At 45.9% G+C, this 19303-nt stretch overlaps 1 protein-coding gene across 2 annotated transcripts; it reads right to left on the reverse strand.

The window, feature by feature from the left end:
* Positions 1 to 1906: 1906 nt before the first annotated feature.
* Positions 1907 to 19089, reverse strand: LOC139056145 (uncharacterized). 2 transcript variants are annotated; one of them, XM_070534072.1, is made up of 5 exons: positions 18910 to 19085; positions 17662 to 17793; positions 8675 to 8851; positions 5282 to 5386; positions 1907 to 2129 (listed from the first exon to the last, which is right to left on the reverse strand). In XM_070534072.1, exons 1-5 carry the CDS (start codon positions 19000 to 19002, stop codon positions 2067 to 2069), a joined length of 570 nt encoding a protein of 189 aa, XP_070390173.1. In that variant the 5' UTR covers positions 19003 to 19085; the 3' UTR covers positions 1907 to 2066. The 2 variants fall into 2 exon arrangements, with proteins under 2 accessions (XP_070390173.1, XP_070390183.1); XM_070534082.1 differs by lacking the exon at positions 5282 to 5386 and having other exon boundaries at positions 18910 to 19089.
* Between the last annotated feature and the right edge of the window lie 214 nt (positions 19090 to 19303).

The raw sequence follows: 19303 nt of genomic DNA on the forward strand, positions 1-19303 counted from the left end.
TGTAATAACTCCTTGATATTGCTATACCCTTGAGTTTGTTTACTCTTTACCTGATTGTAGGTATACCATGCGACTTAATAGTTTCTGCCTTTATCTATTGCTTAGTTTCAATTAGGACGTCTCACATCTAGCTCACTCCAGTAAATAGCGCAGGCTGTGCACTTTTAAGATGATCAGTCAGATGGTCAGTCAGCCTGCAATGTTTTCTGAAGTGAGACTGACTAGACTTCCGAACCAAAAACTAGAAACGCAACTGCACTGCACAAGAAAGTGAATTTATGCATGACCTCACTCCCTAGCTATAGGCGAATTGTGTGTATTTACATGTATAGTCGCTCTTTATAAACCCAAGAAGTTTCGAGTCGACGGGTATGTTCTTCAACATGCAGCATTATTTACGGGCATCGTCCTCTGGGTCACGGAGAGAGATTGTAGAAGCCGTTGAACGCTTGTTATTCTCACAGAATGCCCTGGCCCTCGGCGTAGGCTTACCGGCTATGGTTTTGCGCTACTTAGCACGAGGTCGGGGGACCACGGGGGACCGAGTGGCGTGCACCACTGCTGTTTGTCTGCGTAGTATGCAGAACACACAGCGAGACGTGTTTGCTTGAGATGTGCGCCATTGCTCATAATCTCTGAGGTTAGCATTGTCATTGCTTCTCACGGCACATTGCGTCGTGGCAGAAGTGTTGAACTTGAATTGAATTACGGGGCTGCGCGTGTCAAAACCACAATCGGGTTATGAGGCGAACTACGGATGAATTTTGACCCCCAGGGATTCTTTTACGAGCACCTAAATCTATATAAACAAGCGTTTTTGTATTTCGCCCCCGTCAAAATTTGCTGCTGCGGTAGGGATCGAATCCGCGACCTCAAGTAATGCTGTAGCCGCCAAGGTACCACGGCGGACACAGAAGTGTTCGTTTGACGTGCTACCGCTTTCGCAGTGTCGCCTAGACGCTACTGTACTTTAATGTGGCTTCGAGTCTGCACTCGGTGTGTCAGTTGTCCGCTTGGCAAATTTGCATAGTGTTTTTCAGAAACAGCAGAAAGGTACCGTACCGTATCTTGAACTTAAATTTATCCAGTTTGTCCGCAACCTCGGTTGTGTATAGTAGTAGCGTTTCCTCGCCTTCTCGCATCTCATTTTCCCTCCCCAGCCCTCCCTCCCGTGTGTGGGAACTGCGAGCGAAGAGTGGCAAGGGTTTCATTCCCTCGTTTCGTGGCTGCGTCGGTTCTCCCAATTCTCTGCCTCCTCTCCATACATCCTCTCTACCATTCTATCTACATCCCCTCTGGACTGTTGCACGTTAGTACAAAGGTAAGCGTTGCAGTTTCTGCGATGCTTTTGCGGGGGTTACAGCCGTCAAGAGGGTGTCGTGGCGACATCCTGGAAACTCCAGAGGAGATTGTGTACATGCGACACCATGCAAAGGTTCAAACGAATGTCTCGCGTCGCCTTTCCTCTCTGCCACGCTCCTGCCATGTATATGCACGCTCTGATTCAGCTCCCGACGCGGCGTCAAAAACAACATCAACAACAGCAGCAGCAGAATAAAAATAAGAAGAGGCAAAAAAAATCCTCTCTTTTATAAAGGAAGTCAATCGAAATCAAACAAACTGATATTGGGGTGGGATAATGAAAGGATACTATACCTTTTCGCCCTTCTTCAGCGGCCCGATCGGCGCCAGGTTCCGTCGGCCGCGAGCGGTGGGTGATAACACAGGCATACAACGACCATCCGCACACGTGCCTTCGCACGGCTAACGACGAATGCAGACGCGTTGTAACTCTTCAAGAGTCACAAATGTGTGTGTGTGTGTGTGTGTGTGTGTTACGTTTCCTTGCACCCGGTCGTTAAAACAGCAGGGAGCAGAAAGTGGAAGAGATTGAAGAGGTCGAAAATGATGGACAATGTATACATTTTATTCATTTTGTCGTACGGTTTTCACGAAAGAGGTAGCGTTTCGAGTGCTCTGCGTTAAAAAGTTCGCAGGCTAAGTACCTCGCCTTGATTTTCGAAACTAAGTGATGGGCTAATCAACGCATATTTATGACATCACATTCATTTGATGAAGTTGACAAGACTGTGGAAGCAATGGATCACTCCGACGCCAGTCAGAATAACCTGAAAGACAACAAAAAGGAAATACATAAATGGTAGAAATTTTATTTTTAGAGCGTACAATGAAAGCTTCGTCTGGCTAGGAGACCTGGGGCCAAATTCGCAAAGCTTTTTTCATTCGTAAGCGTCTATTGCCATTGGCTGACGGCCTTCACTAGTCATACATATATGTTCGGCATACGGGGTGCGCTTCTTTTATGCATATCATACAGAAGTTTTAAAATATCGCCAGTGGCAGGTAGCGTAATTTTAGCCCTTAAGCTGGATTACTGAAAGCGACAGACGTTACTCACACGAGAAACCGAAATGCATAAGTTAATAATTTAAAATCACTCATTAACATTGAAAGTAATTAATTTACGGATGCAATTAGGGAATTGCAGCCAGTGGGTTTGCGAGGTATATCGATTTGGAGCGAGGATGGCGCCGGTTTCGAGATACGTGCCGCAAAACTTGCGGTAAGAATGCACTGTTGTCCCACTTATTTGAAAAAACCTCATTCTATGCATTGCAGTAAAAAATTACGAGGGAAATGAGAAAGTCCTTACCCCTATTTTTTTATTAGCCAACATAAGGTACATGCAGGTAATCACAAAAAATATGTACTATTGTACGTATTTTACACTATTTTTCCACATAGCCCCCACACCGGTTCAGACTTGTAAAAAATTTGGAAATACTTGCGAAAAATTTGAGATGCAAAATCGACTATTTAATAAACATTCACTAATTGAGTTCTTAACTAATTACATTATGGCCCATATTGCAATTTACAAATTATAGCCGTTGAGTTCGCAAGGCGGATCCACTTGGAACGAATTTTCAAGATGACACCGGTTCTCGAGGTGAACAGTGGTGGCAGCGAATGCTGCACAGTGAAGCGCTGGCGGACCAACTCAGGGCTGTCCAGAGGGCCCGTGTGATAGCAGAGAGGCTCGGCCTCTCTGTACCGACGTGGGAGTGGCCCGCATCAGTCCCAGACTGATCCCTCAGGACCTAAATAAAGTTCTTCATACCATACCATACCAATTTCGATATATAAATTCCCGAAATGCATTGGCGTTCGAGTTAATTTGTTAACAAAACGTCGTTTCATGCACTGAAGCACACAAGTAACTGGAACGCCAATGCATTTCTCCGCAAAGTTCGGGAATTTATATCTCGAAACTGGTGTCGTGCTGAGAATTCGTTCCAAGTGGATCCGCCTTGCGTAGTAGACTGCTGGAATTTGTAAATTGCAATATGAGTGAATTCTTGAGAATTATTCAATATTGCATTTCAATTTCTTGTGCAAGTAGTGTCCGCCGCTTCGAGTAGACCGGTTTTTCATAAACTAGAATTGAGCTATCTGCCACAGGTAACCTATAAAATATTTTGAAAGTGTTCGATGAAACACCCTGTGCAGGGTAGCGTAGCCAAAATAGTACATATATTTGCAATTACCAGTATGTACACATTTGGCTAAAAAAAAATAGGGAAAAAGACTTTTTGATTCGCCCTCGTAAAAAAAAAAAAAGACGAATTGCAGCGTCTGGCTTTCGCAGCCAAAAAAGAACAGTGCAAAAGTTATCCGAAACATTTGGACCTGTATTTCACGAAAAAAGAATGTACACTTGAATTGCTCGCAAGTATACAGGTATACACTCGCAAGTATACATTCGGTGTTGGGCATATATAATTAGCGAAGGTGGACGATCTGCGATAAAAATGTTCTTGCGAAAGAAAAACCTTTGGAAATTTAAAGGCCAATGTTCACAATGCAGCTCGTAAGTTAGAACAGTTCGTAAGGACAAGTGCCAGCCCAGTCGTTGACCTCGCTCGCCTGGCACTTTGCGTTTTCAAACTATGTTGGAGTTTTTTCGAGAAGAAGCTGTAATAATTTTAGTCTACGGCTTTTCTTAACGTATGCGTTCTTCATGCTGGGCGTTCCGGTTGTCGACAGGCCGCCCAAGCAAAGCAGCTGCGGACTGGTCTCCATAACTGCGAGGGAGACCACTTATAACGCCGAGCTCTGATGGCTGTTTCCATTGAAAACATGCTGAGACGCGGCGTCCGATGCGATGCGCGTTGGGCTGGGATAATCGAACGATTTAACTACAGTTCTTTTAGTTTTCGCAGTTTGTCAGTGGTCCGAGCGACGCTCCGCCCATACGTTACGTTATCGCCGAGATCGGCTGGCCACGAGCGGCATGGTGATAATAAAGGTAGGGCCCACATTCACGAAAACGTTCTTAAGCTGAGAATTGTTCGCAAGAGGAGGTGCCATATGCAGTCATGATGTTGGACATATCATTAGCGTAGGCGGAGCGGTCAGTTAATGGCATATATGACTCACGAACGAAAAGCTTTGAGAGTTCGGCTCTCGAATCGAGCCAAAGAATCCGTGCATTAAATCGGCCATCACGGCTTTTCCTACTGTTGGAACCTGTTGGAAACGTGCGTTGCGTTTGTTGGTACGACTGTAGTCGTACGTATACGGTCGCGCGTGGAATCATCCGGTTTGGCGTCTACGGCAAAGTATGCCTCCCTCGCTTTAAGCCAGCAACTAGCGATCGAATGAAGACATAGACAATTTCTGAAAGCAGGAACAGCACCCCTTAACGAGTTGATGCTTTCGTCACGCTGTGCTTGACATAGAAAACTTAACCCTGGTTCACTTGTGCGACGTGCAGCTCCAAGCAACGTTTTGTAGATAGCGGAAGACAGGCGCGTCTTCAGCCACGTCAAGCGCAAAGGAATAAAGACCGCACATTTCAGTAGGGAACGTGGGCGATGGCTAACGCGGGCAGCTTTATCCCGAAGCTTACTATATTCAGTGGCGTTGTCGGTCTTTCCAGGTAGCAACAAAGAAATAGCGCGCCGGTCTCCTTTCCTTTACGAAGCGTTGCTGGAGGCCTGCGGGCCTATAGTGTCAACTGGGACGGCGCAATGTAACAATATTCCATTCCAATGCTATTCCTTTTCGCCAATGGCCAGAGAGGTGCTCTTCACGTTGTCATCGGGATCGGCCGGCCATTAACGGTGAATTAAAACAAATGAATCAAGTGAAAGGAATCCTTACATTATGCCGGCCCTGCGTGACGTAGATTGTGTGCGAGAGCTTTTTTTTTTTGCTCGACGATAACAAAAGCTCAGACGTCTGCTCGCTCGCTTACCCCGGTAGGGACCCTCAGAGCGAGACCGTCGTGCTTGTGCACGTTGTGGAATATGGCGCCTCCGATCACGTACACCAAGCCGGCCATGCAGTGATACAGCGAGTACTGCGAAGCAAAGCAATTACCTCGTAATGCGCTTGCTGGTGATGCAAGGTGGTTCACTTTTGTGGAAGAAAGGCGCGTTCCTCTGAGCGTGTCCTGTCCTGTCTTATACATATACATTGGATCGGTGGTCCCATCCTGAACACGGCTTGAAAGCGGTGCCACGACGTTTGTTTCTATTACATGCGCTCCCACTAACATAAGTGTACGTACATCTAAATTATGTGGATATAGAAGAAGAGCTGCAAATCCATATCGGGATGGTGAAAACGTACCGTACAAACACAATTGCCGCAACTCCAGTCACTGTGGTGGCAGGCCACGGGCACGGCCGCAGCCATTACAGATGATAGAACCACTCTTTACAATGAGTGATCACACTTCCAATTTGCTTGCTTGTATGCTGGTGCTTTTTGCACTGCTCCACGACTCGAATATTCGGTATTGGAGAATCAGAATATTTTTCAAATAGTTTTCAAATACGTTGCGTCGTCGACTGTACACGGTTAAACGTGAAACTGAAACAAGAATGCGGTAACTGTCATCTCATTCACAGTGAACACAACAGTTGACAGCGCGCTGCACCGACCGCTCTGCCAGCCAGATCTTTCAGTTGCAAAGACGCTCACTCGCAATGAAATGTTGTTTAGACGCGCCATTCGGCAGTGGGTATTGTTTGGTACAATCTATACATGCAGTACCTGTGTCCTCTCATTGGATTAAATATGAATGCATATCATTGCAACATAATTTATGAAGAGTGACACCATCTGTGCGACCATTCGAACTAGAGTTAAGGCTTTTTTTTCTTTTTTTTTTCTTTTTCTTTTTTTGCGCTGCCATTGCCACAAACTGCATGCACTTTGAATTGGTCGCGAAATTATACACACATATTTATTGGCCCATAAAGCTGTCTATAGGGTCATGCACTATACAATGATGATGCATGACCGTGTATGCTCCGAAAAGCGCTGGGATTGCGAACAAACTGTTTAGTTAATTCTTCCTAACGCTCCCTTTGTGCTTTTAATAAAGCATGTTCTACAATGTGCATTGTAATGAGATAAATTTTCTGATGTGAGTCCGAGGATGTGAAAACTGTCTGATATATTAATGGTGAGAAGGGTGTAAGTCATTTGCAAACTGTTCGAAACGTATTCGGTATTCGATTCGCTTGGCTGCTGGCACCATGGGCGTACTTAGCAGAGTGGCGGAAGGGGGGGGGACTTGCCCCCCTCCTCCCCACACACCTGTCGGTCAGAAGTGCAGGGGCAAAGCATGCCATTTGCCCCCCCCCCCTCTCCCCCACACACATACACATTTTTGAGGGCGAGCGCTGTTGGCAGCACTCTAGAAAATCCAACAAGACAACAGCTGAGGAAATTTTTTCTGTGAATGCATTTGCCCCGTAAGTAATGCTTTTTTTTTTCATTACGTGTCCCCTGCTTGGGCAGTGAGGATTATCTTTCGTGCCTCGCCGCGAACAGCCCGCCGCAGGCGACGAACGTGGTGCGCCATACAGGCTGGCATTGGGAAGGCTGGCGTGGAGTAGTTCTCGCCATAACAAATTTCACGCTGCGCGTTTTCCATGAAGCCCAGTTTTTTTGGCACCGCCTGATCATATTGCAAAATATAATGTTAGCTTAATGTATTGAACCTAAGGTCGAGGGATTATAAAGTATAAGGCACCCAACAATGGCGTGCCTTATATGGCATCAAATTGTTGGATTGCCAAATACGGGAAGTGTTGAATCTATCTATGAGAGGATGATTGTCAAGTTGCATGGAATTTAAGAAGATCACCTGTGGCAGATAGCATAATTCGTGTCCTTGAGTTGGATTGTATCGAAGAGGTGGACATTACTAGTACGAGAAATCGAAACACATCTCCAACTAATTAACAGAAATTCACTATTGGGCTTTGTAATTAAATACCTTACGGGAAATATTGCAGTTTGCGAATTATGACCGGTTGGTTTGCAAGATGTATCCACTAGAAATTAATTTCCAGGAGGACGCCAGTTTCGAGATATCTTTCCAAAGTGTGGGACGAAATGCATGGACGTTCCAGTTACTTTTGTGCACCAGTGCATAAAAGAGCGTTTCGTTAAAAAAAAAAGTAAGTGGACCAACAGTGCATTTTTACGGTGAGTTTGAAGATGCATATCTCTAAACTGGGGCCATTCTGGAAGTTCATTCCAGGCGGACACGCTGTGCAAACTCGCCGGCTACAACTCGGAAATTGCAATACATACGTGCCGTGAAGTAATTAATGACAAGTTAATTCCTGACTTTTTGTTAATTAGTTGAATGTGTGTTTTGATTGATTTTGCAAGTAACGTCCGTCCCTCTGAATAACCCAGCTCGAGGATTAGAATTCTGTTATCTTCAAGAGGAATTTCCTTTAAATTCTGTAAAGCTTAAAATTATCACCCCTTAGGGCACATTCACACCGGCGACTGACAGTGGTCGCGCGACCAAGTTGGTCGCAAAGCGACCAGTCGCAAATGGTCGCAAACGGTCGCCTTTCTTGAAAAGCGACCATTTTGGGCCAGTCGCTCTCTGCGCGATTTTTCAGTCGAACGACCGTGGTCGCAAAACTGATAAACCAATCAGCGGCGCACCGGAAGTGATCTTTTGTGTGTCTACATCCGGCCTCCTCCGGCGTCGCGTTCAAATTCCGCGTAGATTCCGAGAGTTCTCGCTGAGAACGATAATCACCGGGATTGCGACTTGCGGGTCGCGCTCAGCCGGGCTTGCCGGTGTGAACATCCGTCGCCTTCGGTCGCATTTTGATTGCGATTCGCAAATGGTCGCGCGACCTCCTCAAGTCGCCGGTGTGAATGAGCCCTTACAGGGTGTCGCTAACGTTAGCCAAGCTATTGAACGAAAAAAAGAAACACACGGTCCACGATGTTAGGTTTTCAAAACTCTGACGACAGAATGCACGGTAGATCTTGTAATTGTATCTTGCACCGTGTTTTATAACTCCTTTTTTCTTTCCACCTGGAACAGCTCCGCTAACGTTAGCTGGGACACACGCTATTTGTCCAGAGGCCTGTCGAATTTCATCGTGTAGTCACCACTTATTCTAGAAATGTTGGTGAAAACGACCTTCAGGAATGTCGGCCGTTGGGCGAGTTGGCGACCAATAATTGTGGCAGCGGTTGTGCTGCGCGGTCTCTCTGCTTTGTCGTGTTTTTTTCGTTCGTGTCAGCCCGCGGGCCGGCTACCTCAAAAAATCCTGTTCTGGCGCATGCGCTGCAGCACGCGGCAAGAGGCAGCACTCACGAAAAGCGTTTCCGGAAGGTGCAGCTGCGTGCAGGGCGACGCCACACCCGAGATGATGATGAGCACGTTGTTGAGGCCGTAGGTGAAGGCGACCAGGAAGGCCACGCGCGCGTACCACTGATACGTGATGCTCCGCGCCATCAGCAGGTACAGCACCATGACGCCGAGCGCGCCGAACTGCGAACCGTTAGCAGCGCATAATGTACGCTCGGCACTTAGCGAATGCTGCATAGTCTATGGGAAGAGGTAACGCGAGACCTCTTTTGCTACGCGCCCACTATATGTGCTGTACTGTGCAATTCACATTCGCCGAAACACTCCGATTGTGTGGCTGCGAACCGATGTTGTTTGCGGCTGTGATATTGTTTGCAACATCGTCAGGCCATTATGCAGGATATCGCTTATAACTTACACGACGCAGGCAAAACATTATGGACGACGGAGTATAATGTTCACACTTCCGTCTGCAGCACCGTAGTAAAAATGGAGAAACGGCTCTTAATATAGCTGTGTGAGCATGGCGTCCCTGACGGAAAAAAAGAAGCAATTTCTGAATGCTTAGCGGAAAAAGCAGTTGTGATTAAGTGGCAACCACATGCAAATGATTGCTGTGTCCTTTCTTTTATTTTAATGCCTGATTTATGGCATACATGTTGTGCACTTGCGGAAATAAAAGTAGTTGAAAAACGGTACCCGTGTGTGTAACCGTCTGTTCACACTGTTAAAGTTCACCATGATCCAGAACCAAGTAGCCAACCAGCAAGCCATAACGTAGCTAGTATACAGCATAACACGGCAACAACTGCATTGCGCGACCTTGTTTTCTTCGTCTGGAGTCGCTTCGAGCAAAACGAATTCGTTAAAGCTGTGAGCTTGGAAAGCTCAGTTCATCAGGTCGTGCTTCAAGTATTTCATGCTGCGAAGTTACCGGACCGGACTTTAAAGAAATTAGGGGCCGTGTTCGAAGAAAAAAAAAAAAGCTTCTTACGCTGGAAATGTTCGCATGAGCTCATATCTGCCAATCGTGATGTTGGACATATTATTAGCGAAGGCGGCCGGCCAGTGGCAAACAATCCTTACGAATTGAAACTGGGGCGCTATAACGTAAAACTATTCCAACTTTTATATTCCAATTCTGCAACCAGCCCACCGCGATGGGTCAAAACTTTTTTGGAGCACCCCCACTTCACCTGTCTGTCACGCAACGTCACTAAAACCGCGATAGCTCCCCATCTCATATGACGCGTACACACTTATTATGCATAATTTGACCGAACAAAACAAAAATAGTTACTTCTGATTCGACGCATTTTTTCCATTAGCCCACGGCTATTGATCAAAAGTTTTCGGGCTGCACCCACTTCACCTGCCTCTCACGTGACGTCACAAAACTGCAAAAACTTACCGCGTTAAAACGACGTGTACGCGTTAAAGATGCATTAATATGCCGAACAAAACTGAATTTACTTCTGAGTAGCCGCAGGCTGCCCCGTACCGAAAGGAATAGAAGATGGCTGCTGCCGGTAGCTCCAGCACTGGCTACTCAAACCTGCCGGAGAGCGTGGGTTTATTTGCGTGTAATAAATCTTTTTGCGTGGCCGTGTAACGTTTTCGAGAACTTTTGGCACGTTTACGACCTCGTTATGCCAACTCTTCTTTGCTGAGAATCCGTTTTAGCGTCATTCTTAAGCTTCCGTTGAATGCCGCCGTGATTGTCGACTAGCCACCGCAAGCTAAATAAGAGAAATCGGACCAACCGCAGACGCCGGCACTACCCTCTTCATCCGGTTATCAATATTCAGTGCAGTGGCTCGGCCCCATCGAATCCCTCTCCACATGAGCATGCTCCTCGCCTCTTGTGAGTCAATTAGGTAAGACAAGCCGCTCAGTGCAGACATGTTATACGTTTTTCAAGCAAACAAAAGTGACCGCCTATGAACGAGCGGAGCATTTGGTTAGTTTGTTCAGACAACCCTGCGGGTGACCGCCCGATGCTTGCGTTGGCGGTTACGCAAATTTTACGTCTGGAGATTGGAATAAAAACATATTGGAATAGTTTTACGTGTTTCCTTCATACGTGTTTCTTTTTGCCACGCCTCGTGGACATACCTACTACATTGTATTTATGTCCGAAATAAAGATTTATTGATTTATTGAGATTGATTGATGATTATACGGCCCCTGGTGTGAATTCAGTAACTTTCCAATTCGAGTGAAGTTTGTGGTTGCCCAGCAGTCTTCGCTAATTTGTCAGCGGCCATGATTGGCTAGTGCCTATTCTTACAAACTTTTCCACCGTACGCCTTGTTCCAAAACAGCCTATCCGATATCACGATTGATTGGCGTTTTATCTTACGAACAGGTTTAGCGTAAGAACATTTTTTGAATAGGGACCCGTATTCTGTAATGAACGTAACAAAAAGAGTCAAGCCACAGAAGGGGGCTGTGCGAGCGATTAATAACGTTACATTTAGCGAGTAAACGGAGCAGGCTCCTCTGATCGTAATTTTCAGGGGATCAAAGTTTACATAATCATGTAACGCGATCTATATTAGGCAATTGGGGCCGAATTCACAAAGATTTTCTTTCCCAAATCACTTCTGTCTCTAGATGGTCGCTTTCGCTAATAATATGTCGAGCATCAGGATTCGCTGGAATTCGCTCTTACGAACAGTTCTAGCATGCATAAGAGCGTTGTTTGTAAACAGTGGCCCAGTGCCCCTATTCACAAAAAAATTATTTACGCCAACCTTGTTCGTAAACGTAAACGCCAGCCAACCGTGCTGACGAATATATTATTAGTGAAGGCCGCCGGTCAATAGCGAACAACACTGCGAACGCAAAGCTTCGTCAATTCGGCCCTTGATAATGAAAGACAAGCACACATTTGACTTTCAGCACTTGAGAGCACTATAGAGTCTTCCAACTTCAGTGGCCGAACTCACGAAGCCTTTAGTTCGTTGCGATTGCCCGGCCGCCTTTGCTGATATGTCCAGCAGAACGAGTGGCTTGCATCCGCTCTTACTGACAGTTAGCCTAAGAACTTTTTTATAAACACGTGCACAAGGCCTACGCAAGATTATGTTTTTAAATCGTACTAATTATGGATTCTAAAGGATGACATATATTTTGAAAAAAAAGTCGCAGTTCCGACCAAAAGGCGAAGCATCCATTGCGATAGCAAATTAGTAGACAGCTATACGAAGTAAGCATCGTAGCTTTATCGGCCGAATAAGCTTGTAAACATTCTCTTACTAATTTAACAAGCATGCTGGCACGCGCGCGCAAGCAAACATGAACACATCTTATTCGACGACCGCGCACACTCGCTCTCAAAACGTTCGAGTGAGAAAGCGTGACAGCAGCAGCGAACGAACTGACTTTCGTGCTGCCTCTCGCTTCAGGGCGAACTCTGGGCGAGCACAGAGCGCACACGAAACTATTAATCATCTGTGCACCTAGACTCTGTACACATCGCAGTACGTTTTCAAGATAGGACCAGCGCAGCCGCACCATACGCAACGGCCCTCGGAGTAGAACGCCCCCCGCTCTCCCCCCTCCGCCCGGTGCCATGCGCACGACGGAAGACGGCACGCTTCCTCACCGGTTTCCTCCTTTGCGCGCGCAATTGAACCACCATCGTCGTCTCATCCTCGCATGATTTCACTCGCACATACAGCATGCGGAATGCGGTGACGATGCCATCGCCCTTGGACTTTATACAAAACATCACGGCGACGACGATGGCACAAATGCGCCTGGAGTGTCCATGTAATTGCTATCGCAATAAAATTGCTGCGCACCAAGCACTTGCATAATGAAAACAGTACAGCTCACAAAATAACGGCACGCACACTTTGCCAGAGGTTGCGTGGGTGAGGTCTTTGTTTAAAGCCTCGCAGCGCAACAATTTCTCACTGCGCTACCCCAGTCTGACCAGCGTCAAGCTATTCTCAGACAGGCACAATACCTAGAATACATATCCTGAAACACTGCACTCATTTCGTGAAAATACACTGTGAAAGCTTTTACACCCTTAATGGTAAAATACCACACAAAATGCCCTTGACACACCTCATTTTCGGTAGTTCTTTTTAATGGGGCGTACCTTGACGAAAACGCCCATACTGCACCGCCCATACTGCCCATACAGCGTTTCAGGGTGTACGAAGGATATATCTCGCAGGTTACGCCTTATAAGAGTGTGAAGGTGTAGAGGTGTTTTATTTTGGCAATGTAGTAAGAGTGATAATCATTATAAAATTTTATGTGCAAATATCTGTTGTGAGATAATGCTCAATTAACAATAAATGTGTTTCTCATAATTGGATCACATTCATGTCATCAGTCATGTAACCGAGAAATCTATAGAGTACAATCAACCTCTCTATGTGGCTTTCATATATTATGAAAATGCATTTGATTCAGTTCAGATACCAGTAGCCATGGAGGCACTGCGTAATCAAGGTGTACAGGAAGCATACGTGAATATTTTGGGAAGTATCTAAAAAAATTCCACAGCTACCTCGGTTCTGTACAATTGGAAAATTAATCCGCCGTGGTTGCTTAGTGGTTATGGTGTTGGCTGCTAAGTACGAGGTCGCGGGATCAAATCCTGGCCACGGCGGCCGCATTCCTATGGGGGGCGAAATGCGAAAATACCCATATACTTAGATTAAGGTGCACGTTAAAGAAACTCAGGTATAGTCCAAATTATTCTGGAGTCCCCCATTATGGCGTGCCTCATAATCATATCGTAATACTGGCCCGTAAAACCCACAATTTATACATTAATAAAAGGAAAGTAGAAAATTACCTATTAAGAAAGGGGTCAGACAAGCAGACACAATCTCTCCAATGCTACTCACTGCGTGTTTGGGAGAAGTATTCAAGCTATTAGACTGGAAAGGCCTATAGGGGTGTGGATCAGCGGCGAATACCTCAACATCCTTTGGTTTGCAGATGACATTTACTTGTTTCAGCACCACTGGGTATGTATAGCAACAAATGATTGAGGACCTTAACCTAGAAAGCGCGAAAGTGGGGTTGAAGATTAATATGCAGACGGCAAAGATAATGTTCAAGAGCCTGTCAAGGGAGCAAAAAATCATGGTCACCAGTCGACCTCTAGAGTCTGTGCAGGGGTACGTTTATATAGGTAAATTATTGATAAGGGACCCTGATCATGAGAAGGACAGTTAAAGAAGAATAAAAATGGGTTGGAGTGCGTACGGCAGGCATTGCCAAATCCTGAATGAAAGCTTACCACTGTCATTGAAAAAAAAATGCAATCGTTACATTCTACCGGTGATAACACGTGGGGCAGAAACTTGGAGGTTAGCAAGGAAGTTCGAGAACAAGTTGAGGACCGTGCAAAGAGCAATGGAACGAAATGTGTTAAGCATAACGTTAGGAAACAGGAAGAGCGTGGTGTGGATCAGAGAGCAAACGGGGATAGACAATATTCTAGTTGACATAAAGAGAAAAAAAATGGGGCTGGGCAGACCATGTAATGCATAGGACAGACAACCGTTGGACCATTAAAGCTACAAAATAGGTGCCGAGGGAAGGGAAGCGCAGTCGATGAAGGCAGAAAACTAGGCAGGGTGATTAGGAAATTTGCAGGCGCAAGTTGCAATCAGCTAGCGCAAGACATGGGTGATTGGAGGTCGCTGGGAGAGGCCTTCGTCCTACAGTATACATAAAATAGGCTGACGATGATGGTGTTGCTCACTAACAAAAAAAAATCACAGTTTCGTCATCAGGACGAAGCAATGAATGAGATAGCAATATGTTAGAATATTACATGTGTAAGACTCGTAGCTGTAGTCGCAGTATGAATTGAAGTTAACGTAAGCTAACACGAGCTGTTGTGCTAGGGCTCCTCCTCTATTTGAATCCTGCCATCGGATGATTTCATTTATGTCTATTAATTAAAGCCAACGTCTTAGCGATTCTACCACCACTTTACCGTATCGGGTATGTTTCAAATCTATTTCCTGGATCGATCCTGGAGGTAGTGTGCAGCCGCGCCAATAACAGTACATAATTTTCAGGTTTGAGCTCAGTTACCCTTTCCCACTTTTATTATTTAAGTCTGAGAAGATTTAAGATAAAAGCTATGCGCTGTCGGTGTTTCTTTTTCATGACATCTGCTTTTGGGCTACCATTCTCAATATTCTGAGGAATATTTTGTGAGGAATGTAAGACAAGGTATGATCCACTTTGTTGATAGAATGGTGTAGCAATATAACCCGCATATACCGCACGTCATATAGCATGGCTTGGCATATAACATGCATATACCTAAATATATACGGAACCTCACGGCGACGGCGACAGCGTCATGTACATATAATTGCCCAATAACGTCATGTACATATGGTTGCCCAAACATGCCCAATAGGGCCAGTACAACGTAAAACTATTCCAATCTTCTTTTATTTCAAATCCGCCATCAACCCTCCGTGATAGGTTAGAATGGTTCGGGTCCAGCCCATATGGGCACAGCTTGAGCCATTGGAGGGCGAATGGTCGATTTGGAACAAAAAACAGCTAGATTGGAATAGTTTTGCGTTATACCTGCCTAGGTTTGGCAAATGTGTGTCCCTAATTGTAACTCCCACTTCTAGGGATGTGTGTGAGTTATAGACAAACAAAACACCCTTATAGGTGTAAAATGATTTACTGTGTAGGTGAGACTCTAGGTACAAAATGTATTCACAAGCGTTCAATGCAAAACATGTATAGTAAGTTGTTACGCCACATGTCGCGAGTTTGTTACTGTTTTCTTGTATTCTCTTGGTTGTATTAATGTGGTGTATTATGTAGTTATTTCTTGAATACCTACTGTTATTCGTAATTTTGCTAAGTGGTATTGACCTGTTTGTCTACTTTTTAATGGAGGGCGGGTCCTCGTCAGGTGTAAGGCAACTATTTTCCGTGCCGTTTCTCTATTTAGCTGGCAGCAATGTACTGGCGAGTCGAAATCAACAAATCAAATCAAAGGTGGCCGGTTGCTTATAAGTCTTGCAAACGAAAGAAAAGTTTGTGAATTTCTGCTTTATGTCCGTACTCACAAAGGCAGTTTGTACACGAGAACAAGCGCCACTCATTCATGATTAACACCGAGGCCGACCGATGACGGAAAGTTCCTAAGAACGAAGAGCTTCGCGCGTTCGGCCCTTTTAGTGCAAATCACTTAGAGATTATCTAGGGCCCAATTCGCACAGTTTTTTTGTTCCGCTGTGACTTCTCTCTTTCTGTCTCTCTCTTTCTACTCATAATAATTAATTGAATGATTGCCTTATAGGTATCGATGCTCGCTATCATGACTGGTCAGTGCCTGTTCTTGCGCATTGCTGAAGCGTAGGAACTATATTGTGAATATGGCGGTGAATATTGGCCCTGCGGGTCGAATTCAGAAAGTTTGTCGTTCTCAAGAGCTGCCCGTCATTGTTCGGTTGCCCTCGCTAACCACATATATTTGTTATAATCGTTGGCCCGCGCGTGCTTTTACGAACCGATAGCGTACGAACTGCTTTGTGAGCATGGGCCCAGATACTTTGACACAAAGACAGGGGCTGAATTCACAAATCTTTCATTCTTGATATTGCTTTCTCATTGGCCGGCCGCCAGCGCTAATATTATGTTTGCTCTTGCGATTAGCCGGATTATCTTTTTTATGAGCACCTCTAACAAACGAAGTTCTTTGTGATTGGATGTGACAACGTTTCGTGATGGGAATACGTCAACGCCCGGAGATAGCCAGCCAGAAATGCTGGAAGTTTCATGGACTAATCAACCAATTAATCAATCAGTCAATTTTATTGCGATAGCAATTATACAGACACTCCAGGCGCATTTCTGCCGTTGCCGTCGCTGTGATGTTTCGTATAAAGTCCAAGGGCGATAACATCGTCGCCGCGTGCCGTATGCTGTATGCGCGAGTGAAAGCGTACGAGGGTGAACCAGGGATCGCGGCTCATTCTCGCACACGCAACGGCGGAAAGCGGGGAGGGAGCGCGCCGCCTTCCGTCGCGCGCAAGGCTTCGGGGGTAGGGTAGGGAAGGGGGCTGGGGGCGGTTTACTCCGGCGGCCCGGGCGACCGGGCCGCTGAATATCTTGAAAGCCATCTGCAACGGGTACAGAGTCCGCGCTGTGCTCTGTTTTCGCGGCGTAGTTTGCGTTGATGCGATCGGCAGCACGAAGGTCAATTCCCTCGCTGCTGCTGCCTCGTTTCCTCACTGCAGCGATTTGACAGCGAGTTCCCACGGTCATCAAGTGAGATATGTAATGTTGGCTTGTGCGCGCGTGACACCATGCTTGTTACTTTAGTTACTAAGCGAATGTTTAAGAGTTTGTACGCCCAATAAAGTTAATATCCTTACTTCGTATTGCTGTCTACTAGTTTTCCATCGCAATCGATGCTACCTCTTTCGAGCGAAGCTGCGACATTTTATTAACATGCCTAACAACAACAACAACAACAACAACAACAACAACAACAACAACAACAACAACAACAACAACAACAACAACAACAACAACAACAATAATAATAATAATAATAATAATAATAATAATAATAATATTTACACGTCTACACACACTTCTGAAACTAACAAAGCAGAGATCGCGTTTAAAAAGCTTTTTCCTTCGTACGAACTGCGTGTTACTGGCACCAGCCTTCGAATGTCGTCCGAATTCAGGAAGCCTTTATTTTATTAGAACTGTCTGTCATTGCCTTGCTGTCCTTGCTAATGTTACGTTGGGAAGCACGATCGGCTGGTTCCGTGTCTTACGAACCCACGTGCACCTAGCTTCTGAACTCCTTTGTGGCTACAGAACCGTTCGCCATCGTGAGAGAACGTCGCTTGTTTTTACTAACCGTATTTGTGAACGAATGCCTTTGTTCAACGGGACTCAGCACCACAGTTGGGCAGTTGCAATTTACAGCTGTTAGACTTCAGATCAATAGCACTTACTGTCTCCAAGCATGTAAGTGTGCCTTGCGCTGTAGTGATGTAGCGCAAATTCACTTCTATGTGCTGCGGCACATCGTTGATGTCGGCCACGCCCCCTTCCTGAGGCCCAGCATCCGTACCCACGGTGTCCACCTGAACAAGCGAAAGAAGAACAGGTGGCTGCTCGCTTTTACAGATAATAAAAATTAAGAAAAACAAGCCAGGGAGTAAAAAGGAAAGAAAAAAAAAACGCACGTCTCGTTCACAGAACACGCAGCTTGAGAAATGGTCATGGCATTACTATATGGGCCATTTCAGGTGTGACATGCTTTAGTTACCAGTATAATGAGTAAAAAATAATAACAGAAGAGCAGGCAGGTATCCGCTTGGAAATTAACTGTTCCCCCACAACCATACGCACTGACTGGCTTCCCGGTCTGGTGGTGGTGCAGTTACTAATTATCGATTATCGGTGAGCATTCAGTTATCTGCCCGAGTAAGGAACTTCACTAGCGGAGGACCGGGCTTAAAGAGTGTGCAAAGAATAATGATGCGTCGTCCGCCGCTGGCAACAGAAGAAAAAGAACGCATTGTGTTCTGTTTTCTTTGTTCTCTCTGTGTGTTTGTCACGTCAAAATGCGCCGCGAATAGCCAATCACCACACCTGATGAACGTGATGAAACTGCTTTCGCGATTCTACTGACTTCCCCCGAACGAGCACAAATAACTTTTCTCAGCACCAGCAAAGTAGATAAATGCAGTACACGGTGAACATGACTTTATACGAATTTTTAAAAATATTTTTTTATCGAAGCAATTTGATGGCATATAGGCTACGTCGAAGCATGCATGGAATACATTTCAGGCGTGACCCATCGCGCTGCCTTTCTTCAGGGTGTGTGTTGCTGCTTGCGCTTTTCTGTAGCCGGAAACAGAGCACCTGTCTTCATTCACATCGAAGCTCGTCCTACGCGGTGCAATTAAAACCCGCTGAAACTTCACGCATATCACGAAAGCGATCACTGCATTGTTCTGGTACCTGAAATGGCGTATGACAGCATATAAACGGCGTGCATATAAACGGCATGCATATAAGGCAAATAACAGGACATCTTACGACTTAAATATCAAAGGTTTAAGCCCAAGGTACACCCAAGTCCAACAGCATTAGTGGGCGCGGTATCGTGTGCTGTCCTCCTGGCCTTAACCCGGCGCCGCATCTCGACGCCCTGCCCCTCTGTTCCGCGTTTGCGGCGAAGTATCTCTCACCGACTTCGGCGGGGAAAGCGCTGCGGGCTCCTGTTGTGGGGCCACCACGGCGGTAGCCGGGGACGTGGCTGGTGCTGCTGGTGCCGTGGCCATGGCGGTGGTCGCCGCTGACGAACGACCCGATGTCGGTTACGGCAAAGTTAAGCTCACGGGCATCCAGAGGTGATGATGATGGCAAGTTCAAAACAGACGAAGAAAAGGAGGTGGAGAAATACGCCGTTCGAGCAATTCATGCACATTCAGTGCTTGATGGAATCAACATGAACATCAGCAGCTCGGGTTCTAGTGTAGGGAACGCGCTGGGTTTGCGAATAGGAGCAAACGTGAGATACAGAGAGGCATAACGTCACCGCAGAAGATTTAGATGGCTAGCCTGAATGAACGAGTCACGGCG

This window comes from Dermacentor albipictus, chromosome 1 (assembly GCF_038994185.2).
Source record: "Dermacentor albipictus isolate Rhodes 1998 colony chromosome 1, USDA_Dalb.pri_finalv2, whole genome shotgun sequence".
NCBI classification, from domain to species: domain Eukaryota; kingdom Metazoa; phylum Arthropoda; class Arachnida; order Ixodida; family Ixodidae; genus Dermacentor; species Dermacentor albipictus.